This window comes from Monodon monoceros, unplaced genomic scaffold, assembly GCF_005190385.1.
Source record: "Monodon monoceros isolate NGI ecotype Baffin Bay Population unplaced genomic scaffold, NGI_Narwhal_1 Super_Scaffold_15, whole genome shotgun sequence".
Taxonomy (NCBI): domain Eukaryota; kingdom Metazoa; phylum Chordata; class Mammalia; order Artiodactyla; family Monodontidae; genus Monodon; species Monodon monoceros.
The window spans coordinates 38,329,625-38,348,413 of NW_021703771.1; the positions used below are offsets into that span (position 1 = coordinate 38,329,625).

At 39.2% G+C, this 18,789-nt stretch overlaps 1 protein-coding gene across 7 annotated transcripts in view; it reads left to right on the forward strand.

The window, feature by feature from the left end:
* Positions 1-18,789, forward strand: part of AFG1L (AFG1 like ATPase) — a 190,787-nt gene that overhangs the window by 17,380 nt on the left and 154,618 nt on the right. For all 7 annotated transcript variants that reach the window (XM_029223731.1, XM_029223730.1, XM_029223734.1 and 4 more), the window contains exon 2: positions 12,865-13,088. In XM_029223731.1, coding sequence (XP_029079564.1) covers positions 12,865-13,088 — 224 coding nt within the window. The remainder of the gene's footprint in view (positions 1-12,864; positions 13,089-18,789) is intronic.

Below are 18,789 nucleotides of genomic sequence, written 5' to 3' on the forward strand. Positions count from 1 at the left end.
AACTCATTTATTTTCCTTGGGGAGAAAAATTGAAGTAATTGTTAAAATACTATCTAGAAAGTTATAATAGATTATTCAGATGCTAAGACATCATGATATTGAGTAAATCTTATAACAAGTGGGCTATGGAGTATAGTGGGATCTTCCTTAAACTTCGTTTAGGAGAAAGTAGTGAAATGAGGTACAAAATTGAGGCATTAGAACAGCGCAGACTTTTTGTGCCTCTAAAATCTTACATTTATGTTTGTAGATTAGTTTGTGGATCTTCAGAATGGCATTTTCCCACTGTCCATTTGGAGTACAATAAGACATATTAATACAAATCAAAATAATATGGCAGCAGCATCACATAATTTGTGTACACTGATGCAGTAACAGATTTAATTTAGTGCAGCTTTTGAGAAGTCTTTTGTGATTCAATTTATACAGCTGCTGTCCAGGCCTAAGCTGGCCAATCTCTCAGCCTTGAGTGTCTTGCCTGACTGATTCTCTCTTTCTTTTTCTTTTTAAAAAGACTGATATTTTTTAGAGCAGTTTAGGTTCACAGCAAAATTCAGAGGAATGTTACAGAGATTTCCCATATACCTCCTGCCCCCCACATGTCCCCTGTTATCAATACTCCCCAATTATCAACATCCCATACCAGAGAGGTACATTTGTTACAGTCGATGAACCTACATTGACACAGCATCATCATCCAAAGTCCATAGTTTACAATGGGGTTCTTGGTGTAGTACATTCTACGAATATGGACAAACGTACAATGACACATATGCACATTATAGTATATTTTAGGGTATTTTCACTACCCTAAAAATCCTCTGTGCTCTGCCTATTCACACCTTCCTCCTACCTACCCCCTCCCTTTGTTTACTACTGATCTTTTTACTGTCAATAGTTTTGCCTTTTCCATAATGTCATATCATTAGAATATAGGACCTTACAGGATGTAGCTTTTTCAAATTGGTCTTTCACTTAGTTATGTGCGTTTAAGTTTTTTCCATGTGTTTTTATGGTTTGATAGACTCATTTCTTTTTAGTGCTGAATAATATTCCATTGTCTGGATGTACCGGTTTATTTATCCATTCTCCTACTGAAGGACATCTTTGTTGCTTCCAAGTTTTGACAATTATGAATAAAGCTGCTATAAATATGTGTGTGCAGGTTTTTTTGTGGACATAAATTTCCAGCTTCTTTGGGTAAATACCAAGGATAATGATTGTTGGATTGTATGGTAAGAGTATGTTTAGTTTTGTAAGAAACCGCCAAACTGTCTTCTAAAGTGGCTGTACCATTTTGCATTCTCACCAGGAAAGAGAGGTCCTGTTGTTCCACATACTGGGCAGCATTTGTCAGTGTTCTGGATTTTGGCCATTCTAATAGGTGTGTAGTGGTATCTAATTTTTTTTTTTTTTTTTTTTTTTTTGGCCTTGTCACATAGCTTGCATTCCCTGACCAGGGATTGTGAAAGTGCCAAGTCCTAACTGCTGACCACCAGGGAATTCCTTCTCATTGTTCTTTTAATTTGCATTTCCCTGATGACATATGATGTGGAGATCTTTTCATATGCTTCTTTGTCATCTGTATATCTTCTTTGGTGTGGTTTCTGTTAAAGTCTTTGGCCCAATTGTTTTTTTTTTAAATTTATTTTATTTTAGTTTTATTTTTGGCTGCATTGGGTCTTCGTTGCTGCGTGTGGGCTTTCTTTAGTTGCAGCAAGCAGGGGCTACTCTTCGTTGTGGTGCACGGGCTTCACGTTGCAGTGGCTTCTCTTGTTGCGGAGCACGGGCTCTAGGCACATGGGCTTCAGTAGTTGTGGCACGTGGGCTGAGTAGTTGTGGCTCGCGGGCTCTAGAGCACAGGTTCAGTAGTTGTGGTGCATGGGCTTAGTTGCTCTGTGGCATGTGGGATCTTCCCAGAGCAGGGCTTGAACCTGTGTCCCCTGCATTGGCAGGCGGATTCTTAACCACTGCACCACCAGGGAAGTCCCGTTTGGCCCAGTTTTTAATCAGGTTGTTTATTTTCTTGTTGTGAGTTTTTAGAGTTCTTTGTATATTTTGGATAATAGTCCTTTATGAGATGGGTCTTTTGCAAATATTTTCTCTCAGTCTGTGGTTTGTCTTTTGAGATCATGGCATTGTCTTTTGCAGAACTGAAGTTTTTAATTTAATGAAGTCTAGCTTATCAATGATTTCTTTCATGGATTGTGCCTTTGGTGTTGTATATAAAAAGTCAAAGCTATACCCAAGCTCATCTAGGTTTCTCGTATGTCTCCTGTATTTCTCCCATGTTATCTTCTAGGAGTTTTATAGTTTTTTCTTTTACGTTTAGATCTATGATGCATTTTGAGTTAATTTTTGTGTAGGGTTTAAGGCCTGTGTCTAGATTCATTTTTTTTGCATGTGGATGTCCAGTTGTCCCAGCATCATTTGTTGAAAAGACTTATCTTTGCTCCATTGTATTGCCGTTGCTCCTTTGTCAAAGATCAATTGGCTATATTTATGTGGGCCTATTTCTGGACTCTATTATGTTCCATTGATCTATTCTATTCTTTTGGCAATACCACACTGTCCTGATTATTGTAGCTTTATAGTAGGTCTTAAAGTTGAGTAGTGTCAGTCCTCCAATTTTGTTTTTCTCCTTCAGTATTGTGTTGGTTATTCTGAGTCTTTTGCTTCTTCATTTAAACTTGAGAATTATTTTGTCAGTATCCACAAAATAACTTGCTAGGATTTTAGTTGAGATTCCTTTGAATCTATAGATCAAGTTAGGAAGAACTGACATTTTGACAATATTGAGTCTTCCTATACGTGAACATGGAATATCTCTCCATTTTTAAGTTCTTTGATTTTGTTCATCAGAGTTTTGTAGTTTTGTTCATATAGATCTTCTACATATTTTGTTAGATTTACACCAAAGTATTTCATTTTTGGAGGGTGCTAATGTAAATGGTATTGTGTTTAAAAAAATATATATATATATATTTATTTATTTATTTTGGTTGTTCCAGGTCTTAGTTGCAGCATGCAGGATCCTTTGTTACGGCATGTGGGATCTTTAGTTGTGGCATGCGAGCTCATAGTTGTGGCATGCGGGCTTCTTAGTTGTAGCATGTGGACTTCTTAGTTGCGGCATGCAGACTCTTAGTTGTGGCATGTGGACTTCTTAGTTGTGGCATGTGGACTTCTTAGTTGTGGCATGTGCACTCTTAGTTGCGGCATGCATGCAGGATCTAGTTCCCCTACAAGGGATCAAACCTGGGCCTCCTGTATTGGGAGCACAGAGTCTTACCCACTGGACCATCACGGAAGTCCTGGTATTGTGTTTTTAATTTCACATTCCACTTTTTCATTGCAGGCATATATGAAAGCAGTTGACTTTTGTATATTAACCTTGTATCCTTACTATAATTACTTGTTAGTCCCAGGAGTTATTTTATTGATTCTTTTGCATTTTCTGTATAGATGACCATGTCATTTGGAAACAGACCATTTTATATCTTCCTTCTCAATCTGTATACCTTTTATTTCCTTTTCTTGTCTTATGGATTTATCTAGTACTATGTTGATAAGGAGTGAGGAGAGGGGACATCCTTGCCTTGTTCTTGATCTTAGTGGGAAACATCTAGTTTCTTACCATTAAGTATGATGTTTGCTGTAGGTTTTTTTGTAGGTATTCTTTATCAAGATGAGGAAGTTCCCTCTATTCCTAGTTTACTGAGAGTTTTTATCATGAATGTGTATAAGTTTTTTCAGATGCTTTTTCTGCATTTATTGATCTGATGATGTGATTTTTCTTCTTTAGTCTGTTGATGTGATGGATTACATTAATTCATTTTAAAATGTTGAACCAGGGACTTCCCTGGTGGTCCAGTGGTTAAGACTCCATGCTTCCACTGTAGAGAGCATGGATTCGATCCCTGGTCAGGGAACTAAGATCCTGCATGCCACATGGCACAGCCAAAAAAAAAAAAAAAAGAAAAGAAAAGAAAAAAGGTTGAACCAGCCTTGCATTCCTGGGATAATTCTCACTTGTTTATAGTGTGAAATTCTTTGTATACATTGTTGGATTTGATTTGGTAGTATTTTGTTAGGGATTTTTGCATCTATGTTCACGAGAGATATTGGTGTAGTTTTCTTTTCTTGTAATGTCTTTGTCTTATTTTGGTATTAGGGAAATGCTGGCCTCATAGAATGAGTTAGGAAGTATTCCTTCTGCTTCTAATCCTCTGAAAGAGGTTGTAGAGAATTAGTATAATTCTTTAAATGTTTGGTAGAATTCACCAGTGAACCCATCTGTGCCTGATGCTTTCTATTTTGGAAGACTATTAATTACTGGTTCAGTTTCTTTAATAGATGCAGGCCTATTTAGATTGTCTGTTTCTTCTTGTGTGAATTTTGGCTGATTGTGTCTTTCAAGGAATTTGTCCATTTCACCTAGGTTCTCAAATTTATGGGTTGAGTCATTCATAGTATTCCTTTATTATCCTTTTAATGTCCATGGGATCTATAGCGATATCCCTCTTTCATTTCTGATATTAGCAATTAGTGTCCTCTCTCCTTTTTCCTTGTTAGCCTGGCTAGAGGCTTATCAATTTTATTGTTCTTTTCAAAGAGCCAGTGTTTGGTTTCATTGATTTTCTCTGTTGGTTTCCTGTTTTCAATTCTACTGATTTCTGCTCTTATTTCTTTTCTTCTGCTTACTTTGGATTTAATTTTCTTTTTCTAGTTTCTTAAGGTGGAAACTTAGATGATTGATTTTAGATCTTCTTTCTAATATATACATTCATTGCCATAAATTTCCCTTTAATCACTGCTTTTGCTGCATCCCACAAATTTTGATAAATTGTGCTTCCATTTTCATTTAACTCGAAAAATTTTTACATTTATCTTGAGGTTTCTTCATTGACCCATATGTTATTTAGAAGTGTGTTGTTTCGTCTCTGCACATTTTATTTTATTTTTAAATTAAAAAAACTTTTTTTTGGCTGCGTTGGGTCTTCATTGCCGCACGTGGGCTTTCTCTAGTTGTGGCGAGCAGGGGCTACTCTTCGTTGAGGTGTGCAGGCTTCTCATTGTGGTGGCTTCTCTTGTAGCAGAGCATGGCCTCTAAGGCGTGCTGGCTTCAGTAGTTGTGGCTTGTGGGCTCTAGAGCGCAGGCTCAGTAGTTGTGGCACACAGACTTAGTTGCTGTGCGGCACATGGGATCTTCCTGGACCAGGGATCGAACCTGTGTCCCCTGCATTGGCAGGTGGATTCTTAACCACTGTGCCACCAGTGAAGTCCCATAGTTTCTGCATCTTTTAGAATTTTCCATTTATCTTTCTGTTATTGATTTCTAGTTTAATTCCATTGTGGTCTGATGGCAGACATTGTATGATTTCTGTTCTTTTAACTTCGGTAAGGTGTGTTCTATGGCCCAGAATATGATCTATCTTGGTGAATGTTCTGTGTGAGCTTGAGAATAATGTGTATTGTGCTGTTGTTGGATGAATTATTCTATAGATGTCAAGTTTAGCCAGTTGATTAATGGTGTTGTTGAGTTCAACTAAGTCTTTACTGATTTTCTGCCTACTGGATCTGTCCATTTCTGCTAGAGGGGTACTGAAGTCTCCAACTATGATAGTAGATTCATCTATTTTTCCTTATAGTTCTATCAATTTTTACCTCATGTAGTTTAACTTGATGGTCTGTTGTTAGGTGCATATATATTAACGATTGTTATCTTTTATCTTTATGTAACATCCTTCTGTATATCTGATAACTTTCCTTGCTCTGAAGTCTGGTCTGTCTGAAATTAATATAGCTACTCTTGCTTTCTTTTGATTAGTGTTAGCATGGTGTAATTTTTTCCATCTGTTTTTTAAAAATATCTTTATTGGATTATAATTGCTTTACAATATTGTGTTAGCTTCTGCTCTATCCGTCCATTTACTATTCATATGTATGTGTCTTTGAATTTAAAGTGAGTTTATTTTAGTCAACATGTAATTGAGCCTTGGGTTTTGATCCACTCTGACAATCTTTTAATTGGTTCATTTACACCAATCACTTTCTTTTCAATCTTGGGGGCAGCAGTTTGTCCTGTGTCCTTCCTTCTCTTATGGATCTGAAAAGATACGTTGATTTTTCAGCTTTTTACTTGTTGTTGGGATAGAATGGCGACTTATAAGCTTCTTATATGCAGTACTAGATAACCTCTGATTCTCTTCTTATGTCTGCTGATTGCCTGAAGTGATGCCTCATCTTCAGTGTAACTTGGTTTTCTTTTTTGAGAAATGTGAATGAAGTATAAACTACTCAGTAAAGATGTTGGGTTAGTAAAAATAAAAGTGGAAGCAAAGGACTTTAAGCCTCTCCAAAGCCAGATCCCAATAGAAACAATGTACTTTGCCCACAGTCCTGATGGTTCCTATGAATAACTTTAAATATTAAATATTTTATAACTGTAAACAGGAATATGAAGACTGAGGAATAGCTACTGGATTTGGCAACAATAGGCATTGGGTGGGGACTTCCCTGGTAGTCCAGAGGTTAAGAATCTGCCTTCCAATGCAGGGGACATGGGTTCTATCCCTGGTCGAGGAACTAGGATCCCCCATGCTAAGCCCGTGCGCCACAGTTAGCTGGTGCACTGCAACTGCAGAGCCCACGTGCAGCAACTGCTGAGCCCATGCACTCTGGAGCCCATGTGCTACAACTAGAGAGTCTGTGGGCTCTGGAGCTCACATGCCACAACTAGAGAGAAGCCCACATGCCACAACGAAAGATCCTGCATGCCTCAATGAAGATCCTGCATGCTGCAGCTAGGACCCAACGCAGCCAAAAATAAATAAATAAATAAATAAATAAATAAATAAATAATATTAAAAAAAAAAGGCATTGGATGAACTTGGCAGAAGCCATCTCAGTAGAAGCTTGATTATAGTGGGTTGAGAAATGAGCAGGATGTGAGGGGGCAGCCAGAAAAAGTAAAGGCAACTCTTTCAAGTGGTTTGGCTATGAAGGGAAAGAGGGAGAGCAGGTGTAAAGTCAAGGAGGTTGTTTGTTGTTGTTGTTATTATTTTAAGAGGAGAGGGTTGAGCTGATATGAAAAAAACTAGTAGAGAGGGGAAGGGAGATGATATAGTACAGAGGTGATTAATGAAGAGAATGATATCTCTGAAAATGTAAGAAGGGAGGGGATTCAAGAAATATTTAATAAGCACCAATCATGTCACGCACTGTTGCCCTCAAAGAGCATATGTTCTGATGGGGAAGAAAAACAAAAAGGTAAATAAGTATCGTATAAGGCATTTAGTATAACTAAATCTAGTGGTTCTTTAGATATAAATAATAAAAATATATGTGTATAAAATACCAGAGAATATCATGCATAGAAAGATCCTTTTTTTCTTACTATTTCATACTTTTACTAAATTAGTTATTACTTCATGAAACTTGTTCTTCAGTTATGTATATTTGTGTGTATATTGGGTCATGATTTTTTTTCCAAAAAATTGAAATCCACTGATTAGAGGGTGAGTGAAGGCATTAATAGCCCTTGATGGAAAGAGAAATAGCTCTTAAGCTGTAACTGCGCAAAGAAAAGAGAATGGGGTAGATACAGGTGAGTTTGGAAATCTGGTGGTAGGGAGCTGAGGGTGAGTTGAGATTTGTGGAGGAGAAATTAGGCTGGCAGAGGGTTGGAGGAGGAGGCTCTCCAGTTGGGACCATTGTGAACAAAGGCATGACTATGAAATGAAAGAATGGAAAATGTTTGAGATATGGTGAGCAATCCAGTTTGACTAGAAGGCAACCCACATTATTGAATCTACCTTTGCATTTTCCATTCTACCCCGCTTCCTAACATTTTTGCTGTTGCCATCCTAATTTGGGCCTGTATTATTCCCACTTAGAATAGTTTCATAACCATTTTCTCTGTACCCAAATTCATTTTACTTGCTATTTCCAGTTGATCTTGATACATTACTGCTGCAATTTTTTGTTCTTCCACACGCACTTAAAACAAGTCAACTTTGGGACTTCCTTGGTGACGCAGTGGTTAAGAATCCGCCTGCCAATGCAGGGGACACAGGTTCGATCCCTGGTCCGGGAAGATCTCACATGCTGCGGAGCAGCTAAGCCCGTGCTCCACAACTACTGAGCCTGTGTTCTAGAGCCTGTGAGCCACAACTACTGAAGCCCACGTGCCTAGGGCCCGTGCTCCGCAAGAGAAGCCTGCACACCGCAACAAAGATCCAACGCAGCCAAAAATAAATAATTAATTTAAAAAAAACCCCAAAACAAGTCAACTTTGATATTACCCATTACATGTGGTGGTACTCAGTCATTTCTTGTATCGAAAAAATAGATGCATTTTGAACAGTAGAGGGGGAGTAGTCTGAAAATGCAGGCTGCACCCTTATTATGGATTCCTTGAACCTCAGAATGAGGACACTATCTGTGTTGGGAATCCCCAAGACTACCCCCAGGTTTGGTGATTTACTAGGAAGACTCAGAGGACTCAGCATATGGTTATACTCACAGCTACGATTTATCATAGCGAAAGGATACAGAGCACAAGTAGCAAAGGGAAAATGCATGTGGGACAACGTTCAGAGAAAATTAGGCACAAGCTTACAAGCGTCTTCCAGCAACTTACTGTGACAACAGGTGTGAAATGTTGTCTATTAGGGAAGCTCATTATAGGCTCAATGCCTAGAGTTGAGCCGTGGTTACAAAGGCACCCTCTGCCTAGCATGTGCCAAAATTACAGACTTATAGAAGGAAACTAGGTGTTCAGCATAAATCACATTGTATACGAAACAAACATTTAGGCACAGTGAGTCACTCTTACCATTTCTGGGAATGGTGGGAACCCAAGTTCCTAGTCAAGGGCCCATTTTTGCAAGCAGGCATTACTAAGGACGGTAGTCTCAGGCCTGCTGTGTTAACTCTTTTCTGCACACTATTCTTACTTAATGTGATCCTATAAGGTGGGGAAGTGGCCTTAGGGGCTGATTTGGAAATGGGGTGATATGGGCTTGGGAATGAGGGAAATGTGAAGAGGTCAGGACTTTGTTACCCCCTCTTCTTTTCTCAAATAAATTTGGGATCCGATGGAAAGTTTTGTATAGAAAAAGGTGCTGCTGTTAAAATTGCATTTGAAAACCACTCCTTTAGGGAATTCCCTGGTGGCCCAGTGGCTAAGACTCTGTGCTCCCTGTGCAGGGGGTCCGGGTTCGATCCCTGGTCAGGGAACTAGATCCCACGTGCCGCAACTAAAGATCCTGTGTGCTGCAACTAAGACCTGGCACAGCCAAAAAAAAAAAAACTGTTTCCCTTAAAAAAAAAAAAAAAAGAAAAGAAAACCACGCCTTTAAACAATGAGATGAATTTTAAGCAAAATATTGATAAAATCACATTGAGATTTTAGCAAGATCATCCCTGTAGTTGATGGAAGATATTTTTAGAGATTGTGGTATGGTCATGGTAAATGTGAGGCAGGAGGCGATCAGAGACAGGGAGGCCAAGCCAGAGACAATAAGAGGCCCAGCTGGAGTGGTTGTGTGAAGAGGGGAGGAGGGAATGGATTAGAGAGTATTTAGGATGTAAAATTGAGTAGCACTGATGATTGATTGGCTGAGGACCTGGATGAGGGCTGGGGAAAGGGTTTGTGGGATGGAGGAGAAGGAAATTAGCATTATCTTAGGTTTCTTACTTGGTTGATTCCAGGGAGTGGAAAAGAGCATTTTCCCTGGTTGTGAGGTTCTCAAATCCTCCAACACTAATGGTTATCCGTCAATTCAGTTCTGGCACTATCTACCTGGAGGTAGCATCGGATCCCCCAAGTTAAAGGGCCAATCCCACAAAAGTGGCCCCACTTCAGAGGCCAGCTGCAAATGGGCTGCCCAAGCTACCCACACTTCCGCACGTCTGACTACAAATTTAGTGGGTTGATACTTAGCTAAATTTGATAATTTACTAGTAATGGTCATAGAAATCAGAAAAAACACTTTACTTATGTTTATCAGTTTATTATAAAGGGTACATAGAACTCAGGAACAGACAAATGGAAGAGATGCGCAGGGCAAGGGATAGGAGCAGGGGTGTGGAGCTTCCGTGCCCTCTCTGGGTATGTCACCTTCCTGGCACCTTGATGTTTTTACCATCCTGGTAGCCCTCCATATCTTATTGTTCAAGAGTGTTTATAGAAGCACGTAAACATATAATTTTTTAAAATTACTTAAATAATTTTTGGCTGCGTTGGCTCTTGGTTGCTGCACGCAGGCTTTCTCTAGTTGTGGTGAGTGGGGGCTACTCTTTGTTGCGGTGCGTGGGCTCACTGCGGTGGCTTCTCTTGTTGCAGAACATGAGCTCTAGGCGTGAGGGCTTCACTAGTTGTGGCATGCATGCTCAATAGTCACGGCTCATGGGTTCTAGAGCACAGGCTCAGTAGTTGTGGCGCATGGGCTTTGTTGCTCTGCAGTGTGTGGGATCTTCCCGGACCAGGGCTCGAACCCGTGTCCCCTTCATTGGCAGGCAGATTCTTAACCACTGTGCCGCCAGGGAAGCCCTATAATTTTTAAAAGCTAACTTGTAAAACAGCATCTATAACCCAAAGTTTCCCTTTTTCCTGTGAAACCTTTATTGAAGTACAATTTATATACAAATAACATTCATGATTTTAGGTGAACAAGTCAATGAGTTATGACAAATGTATACAGTCATGTAACCACCATCATAATCATAATATAGAATATCTCCATCACCCCTAAAATTTGCTCCTACCCCTTTGCTACCAATCCCATAACCCTATTCCTGGGTTCTAGAAACCACTGATTTGCTTTCTTCCACTAGAAAAGTTTTGCTTTTTCTAGAAATTTGTATACTGTAGTCATATAAAATTAAATTTTGCTTCTGGCTTTTTTCAATTAGCGTAATACTTCTAAGATTCATCTACATTGTTATATTTATCAGTAGTTTTAATCCTTTTTACTTCTGAGTAATATTCCATTGTGTGGATATACCATCGCTAACTCATTCATCAATTGATGGACATTTGGGTTCATTTCAGCTGTTAAATATTATAAATAAAGCTGCTGCTTTGAGTATTCAAATACAAAAAAAAAAGTGGTTATAGAATTTAATCTCCAGCCTCCCCCGCCCTCCCAAGTTGGTGGGTGGGGCTGCAAGTTCCAACTTTCTAAACACTTGGTCTTTCTGGGGACCAGCCATGTCCTGAGGTTATCTTGGGGCCCTACCCTGCGTTCATTAGCATATGTGGGATGGAAAGAGGCTCATTATGATAAACAGAAAACACTCTATCACTTAGGAAATTCCAAGGGTTTTATGAGCTCCGTACTAGGGACTGTGGACCAAGGGCAAATATGTTTCTTATACCACTCTGGTAGACATCTCAAATTGCTGGAAACCTTATGGAACTCTCAACCTATGCCTCCAGCTTCAACATGAACCCAAGCCTTGTTCTTGGTCCTATGAGGCCTAGGGTTCCAAGAGACCCTTAGTCCAGTTCTCTTTTGCAGGCTGTAAGCCCCCTGTATTAGTTAGGGTACAATTTAGGCCTCCGTAACAAAGAGACCCTAAAATACACTGCTTGAAAAGCAAGATAGACATTTATTTTACATAAAAATCCCGGCAGGTGGTCCAGAGCTGGTTTGGCAGCTCAGCATTGTTAGGGAACTTTGCTCTGCTTTGCTCAGCATTCTGTGCGCCTCTCCTTGCCAGGTTGGCTCTTCCAGCTGCAGTCATGGCACTTTCTTTCCAGTCAGAGGGAGGGAAGGGAAGGGGAGGAGTGGGATTCGCCCTTTCCCTTTAAGTGCTCCAGAGCGGAGCTGCACACATTTCAGCTTACATCCCATTGTTCACATGACCATCCTGGCTGCCAGAGAGGCCAGGATATGGAATATTTCACTCGGCAGTCTTGCACCCAGCTAAAACCTTTGTTCAGAAAAAGGGAGAGCAGTTATTAGAGGATAGCTCTGCCCTATCCCCAACAGTCATGGTATATTTAAGGATTTTTTTTTTTCCTTTTTTAGAAAATGATGGAAATAATGTTGTGACTGTTAATTCTTTTCCTAAATTAAGTAGTTTTCATATTATTGAAATAAAGGAAACATGGTATTCAATGGAACAAGAGAAACAATGGCAAAATACCCTTGTAAAATCTTTGTCTAAAAATGTGCCAGTTTGCTGCTCACTGAACCTGCCCCAGATAAGGAATGGAGTTATAACTGGACCTTACCACAGACAATCAATTTTCTTCCCCAAGAAGCTAAAAAAAGGATTAACACACCTCCCTGCTTTGAAACAGACACTCTGTTGTGTCTCAACTCTTTGTGTTCAACCTAAAGGTGATGGAAAAGGGAAGGAGTCTCACAAGCAGTGTGCTGAATTCAATGTGGTAACATCTGAATGCTGTGTTGTTTTAGACAGCGAATAAAGAGGCAGTAGAAAACCCTTTGTGACTAGTGTCTAAGTCTCTGTCTTCGTACTGAAGAACCAGATTTAGGCCTGATGCAAAGAAAGGTACCACCCCTGCTGTGAAGAAGGATGTGACGAACCCAGGTGGCTCATTCATTGGAGTGGAGGCAAAGCAGACATTCCATTCTTCCTGGAAGAGGGGTTGTAGTGATAGCTTATGAGTTTGGGGTTTATTAAACTGAGACATTTATAAATATATTTATGTTACAAAATGTGTTTTATATTATTATTTTCATCAAAGTGATATTTACAACAACTGCTCAAATATAATTATAACTGGTTAAAAGTTTTAATGTGGCCATTAAGAAATAATGTAGAGCACTATGAAATATCTTCATTTCAGAAAGTCTAAAATTTTATATATATTTTTGTTTATAGCCTATACAGTTCAGACAGCCAAGAGTATGTCTCCAACTGCTGCTACAGAGGTTTATTCAAAAGCTTTAGCTGTTTGCCATGGACCACTGGACCACTATGACTTTCTGATCAAAGCTCGTGAGCTAAAGGACGATGAACATCAAAGAAGAGTCATACAGTGTTTGCAGGAATTACATGAGGACCTCAAAGGATACAGTATAGAGGCAGAAGGCCTTTTTTCTAAGGTAAGGTTTGTGTGACATTAAAGATTGAACAGTTAAAAATGTAAGCATTTAAAAAATGGATTAAATGCAGTTGGGTACAATGATGAAAGAGCTTGAAAATTTCCTACCAGTTCCTTTAAACAAGCTCTGTTGGATCCCCATTTCTGACCTCTTGATGTTCCATAGCTTTCTTTCACCTTCAGCGGGATTCAGATAGCTTCATATTGAGGTATTTAAAAAAAACCCTAAATACCAGTCAAAGTGAAAACTTGTGTGCATTTCAAAGCTTCTCCCTCCCTCTAGGTTAGGCCTGGCCCAGGATCAGCAGCAGAGAAGAGGGGGTGACTTGTTCTTCTCTCTCTCTTCTCCTCTCTCTGCTCGCTTGGCTTCTCTAGGCTCAGAATGAGGGGGATAGAAGATTAGAGTGAAACAGCAGAGTCTGAAGTGACCATTTAAGGGCCTTTTGTGTGGTAGATGCTGACATGCTAGCTTTCTGTGAGGGGCACTGGGTGGATTCTTCAGGACTCCCATGAGGACCTCCCTGCTGCTCCCCTCTGTGACTGACCTCTTACGACTCTAACGGAACACCTCATACCACTACATGGGGCTGAGACGGCCTTGCCCTTGCACTTAGCCTTCTTAGAGGGGTCCTTTCGGGACAGCGCTAACCAGGTCACCTTTATGGCATCTACTTAGGCCACGGGAAGTATAACATCTCATTTCTCCAACCCCTTCTGCATGGGCAGCTTCAGTCAGTCTCCTGCCCTTGGACTTCTGCAGATATAAGAAGCAAGCACCAGTGTCTGTCTTTGTCCTGTGCACCCCTATACTCCTGGGGACATGTGTCAAGTTCTTCCATGAGTTCTTTCACACCCTGCTTTGGTAGCTGTCTGTAGATTTTCTCACCTAAATGAGTATCCACCCCATTTTTTCCTTAATGCTAATCTCCTTGGATGTTTCTCTTGGGGACCCCCTGCACTTGGCATGAGGTTCATCTGGGGGAAATGCCACAGAATTCTTTACCCAGCTAACAGCTTTCTGCCTTGATTACTTTGGTTTTAGGGCTGTTTTTTGACTTTTTTTTTTTCTCTTTTTAAGTAATTCCTGCATGGATACAATTAGTGCCTCTCTTTAGTGTGTAGGGGGACCTGTCTCCCCTTGTCCTCAGCTTTGAGTTTTTGCTGAAATTCTGAGACACCGGGAAAACTCCCATTCCTTATCCTGCTGTAGAAGCCATTGTCATCAGTGGTGTCATCCTCAAATCATGAGGGGTATTAATAGTTATAAGAGTTAGAATATTGTTCAACCTAAGAAACTACTTTTCCTTTAACTGACTGACCAAACCTCCTCCCCCACCCCGCTACACAAATATTCTTTTATTATAAAATCTTTATAAGAAAGGTATTGTATAACAATGTGTTAGTAGTACTTTATTTAAAAACTCTACTGAAAGTAATTTTACGTTTTAAAAAGCATTTCAGAGTGTAATGAAATAGTTTTCTTTTTATATAAGGAAAAGGCTGCCATTGTGTTAACATCTTTTGGTTAAAAGGAATAGAGAATTATTTAGGTCTGAGAGAGAAATGGAGATGTAGAATAAGATTACATAAGAAAATAGCAATGAAGGGCATCTCCATCGCTCAGCCAGGCCTCACAGAGCCTGTGCCAGCTTTCAGCAGTGTCAGCGGCTCTGAAAGCTTTGATGACTTGTAGTAGGAGGTACCCATTGATTCTCCAGAACCCTGCCATTCACATAATCTGCTTACTCTTTGTTCCTTTTCCCCATGCCCTTACCCACTTCTGTTCATTCTACCAGCTTCTCGGTTCTTTTCCTGTATCCATGGTTTAAATTCCTGAGTAAAAATCTGACAGTCCACCCCAACACTTCATCCCTGTTTGGGCAGAGCTTTCACACCAGTTTTCCAGAGGCTGCTAGTTAGCACAAAGATTGGATCTCTGTATAAGGTGCCATCCAGGGCTCCCGTGAGCAGGGCGGTTTTCCTCAGAAGTGGACTGTGAGTGTGGGAGCCAGAGTGTGTTAGCTAATCCAGAACAATGGTTATGGGAAATAATGATGAATTATCCCTTTTGATGGCCAACCTTTTCTCTTTTTCCTGTGTTTCCAAAAGTTGATGGGTGAGTCAAGAAGCAAAAAGTTTGGAAAATACAGATTGCTTAGGTACTGCATACCTAATTATAGTTTGCAATACAGGAGGTCTTCCAAATAAAATAACAACTTTGTTATGTATCACAGCCAGGAAACAAGATGTTTTACTTACCAGATTTTTTTTTTGTTATCTGAAAGTTGAATTTCTCTCATGACTGTTGTATCTTATTCCCTTTCTAGCCCTCTCCCTTTTGGAAATACAGTCCTTTTCCTCCTCCCCACTCTGTATCATCCCTAGGGCTCATCTTACAGGGGGTGGTGAACTTCCATTCCTTAATAAAATATTCCTTAAATTAACTTATCTGGTTGCCAATTCAACAACCTATTTTTTTTCTTTAAAATTATTATTTGGCTCTTCTTAAGGGTATTTTCCCATACTTCCACCTTTGATTTATAAATTGGCTATGCTGGATTTGCCTAGTAAATAGATAGCTATTTAGCAGTAAGTAAATGCAGTACTTTCTATCTAGAGGCCCTGGTTTTATTGGGTAATTCTTATGTAAGGAGGAAATTTGACAAGTCAGGTAGTTTCAAATGTGTCTAATGAAAGCTTATATTTGTTAAATCCCAATGCATATGTGAATGAATGTTTAGTAAATGGATCGACATCTCTTTATGATAGTATTTGTCCTATAGTTTCTTTAGCCCACCAAATCATTGTTTTTCAATGTTTTTCAAACATTGAAAAAGATCCAAATATCAAATGTAATTTCAATAAAACATATATAAAAGCTTTAGTTTTGAAGATTCTAAAGGTGCCACAGACCTACTTCTTCTACAAATAAAGACTGATATGCTGATTATCAGAGAAGGAAACTTTGGACTGTTAGGTTTTCCAGCAGTGGAACTTTGTTAGTATGTAGAGTTCTTGATTTTGGTAAATAGGGTTTATAGTTTCATGGACATTTGATTTTTCCCCCAGCTTTATTGAGATATTATTGACATAGTTTAAGGTGTGCAATGTGATGATTTGATACCTATATACATTGCAAAATGATTACCATAATAAAGTTAGTTAACACCTATATCCCTTCACATAATTACTGTTTCTCTTTGTAGTAAAAACATTTAAGATCTACTCTTTCGCGGGCCTCTCACTGCTGTGGCCTCTCGCGTTGCGGAGCACAGGCTCCGGATGCGCAGGCTCAGTGGCCGTGGCTCACAGCCCTAGCCGCTCTGCGGCATGTGGGATCCTCCTGGACCGGGGCACGAACCCATGTCCCCTGCATCGGCAGGCGGACTCTCAACCACTGCGCCACCAGGGAAGCCCCTAAGATCTACTTTTTTAACGACTTTCAAGTATATAATACTGTATTGTTAATTATAGTCACCATGATTCCCAGAACTTACTCATATTATAGCTGAGAGTTTGTACCCTTTGACCAGTATTTTACCATTTCCCCTACCCCACAGCCCTTGGTAACCACCATCCTATGAATTACGCTTTTTAAAAATTCTGCGTGTAAGTGAGAACATACAGTATTGTCTTGTCTGACTTATTTCGGTTAGCATATATGGGCATTTGATTTTGATGCAGATGTTTAAATATTCATTTTGGTGGACTTGTTAAAAAAAATTGTACTCCTAAGAAACTTTCTGTAAGGGTAAGCCATAATGTTAGAATAAAATGCACCTTCTTCACAAAATGCCAGAATTATTAGTCAGTGAGAAAAAATTGGTGGCAGACTATTAGGCTGCTTTCACCTACCTACATAAAAATGTTTTCTTTAGTAAAAATTTGAAAAAGTTATGAGCAGATGACTATGCTATATGAGCAACAAACTATAAAGAATAAGCATTTATGAATACTTTACTTTTGTTATCAAATAAAACTTATAGCCAGGTTAATCTGACACATTTAATGTATGCATAATTGTTATTGTGCTGTGAGGTAATTAGGCATAAATGGTAAGTAGTTCATGTAAATCACTATAACTAGAATTACTTTTACACAGCCAAATCAAGCATTTCTAGAGTCATGGAGGGAGAGAATTAAAGAGTGTGGAGCTACTCTGAAAATCTCTGTTTCCATTAATCAGGTGTATACAGGCAGCCAGGTTTTTTCATCTCTGGGGAGGAGAAACCATAGCCAGAGAGACCTAGGAATTGGGAAGAGGAGTGGGGAACAAAATTCCTTTTCCTTTTCTCCTGCTCTTCACAAAATAATTTTGCTTTTCCCTCATGAGAAATTATTTCAAACTTCCTTTTACAGCCTATGGTCTTTTATTTGGATACCTCTCCTCACTCTGCCAGGAACAATGCATATAGCAGGTAGAGACGACCTGTGCTGCCTTGAATCCGGCTCATCTAAGGTCTTGGTGCTTTCTGTGATCTGGCTTCTAGCATCTGGAGGCCATGAATAGGATACCTGGAATGCTGGGCTGTGGAATTTTCTCTCAGGAGATGCAGGAGGCCTATTGTCTGGGTCCCTTCAGTTATTTATCCAAGACTAGGCAGTTGCTGGTTTTTCCTCAGTTCCTCCCTTCTCTCCCCCAGCTAAGGAAGTGAGAACTTATACTCTCCGTTCCTCTTCTTAGAATTGGCATTTCCTATAGGTGAAGTAGGTTGAGCAGTGTGATTTAGGTAAAGCCTCCCTGTTTCCTGGTAATTTATCCTTCAGAACATCATAAGCAACACTGAGTATGAAATAGACATCTATAGCTACAGCTTTATTAAAGACCAGAAATATTTTTAAATGAATATTTTCTTGTATCAAATTTTTATGAAAGCCGAAACAAAAGATTATGTCCTAACCCAATGACGGCATTATTTGTAAGGAAGTGAGTCAAGCTGCATTGTTTTTTGAGAACTAACACATGCCAAAGACTCATTTAAAGTCTGAAATTTGAGAGAGTGTAATGGGCCTGCTTCAGTCTCCAGAATAATTAACAAATGTATCCAATTACATTTTAAGTTTTGTCATGGTTCTGAAGGTAAAATTATGCCGTCAACGTAGATGAGAATGTCTTTTTTTTTTTGAGTTTTTTCTTCCAGTTTTATTGAGATATATTTGATATATAGCACTGTATAATTAAGGTATAGAGCATACTGATCTGACTTACATGCATAATGAAATGATTACCACATAAGTCCGGTGAATATCCATCATCTCCTGTAGATACAAAATAAAAGAGAAAGAAAAAAATACTTTTTTTCTTATGATGAGAACTCTTAGGATTCACTCTCCTAACAACTTCCACATATAACATACATGAGTGTTAATTATATTAATCATGTTGTACATTACATCCCTGTTATTTATCTTATAACTAGAAGTTTGTACTTTTTAACCACCTTCATCCAGTTCTCCCCCCCACCCCCTTGCCAGATGAGAATGTCTTTTATAAATTCCTTAAAATAAATTTAAAGAAAAGGGGTATAGCCCTATTTTATAATGTCTGAGATAGGAATTTTATCTGTCATTGTCCGCCAAAAATGACTACTTTGGTTATGGCAGCAGAATTATGTAGGCCATAAGGAGGCATTAGAGCCATGGAATCTATGCTGAGATTCTGGTCAGGTCTCTAGATCAGGGGTTGGCAAATATTTTCTGTA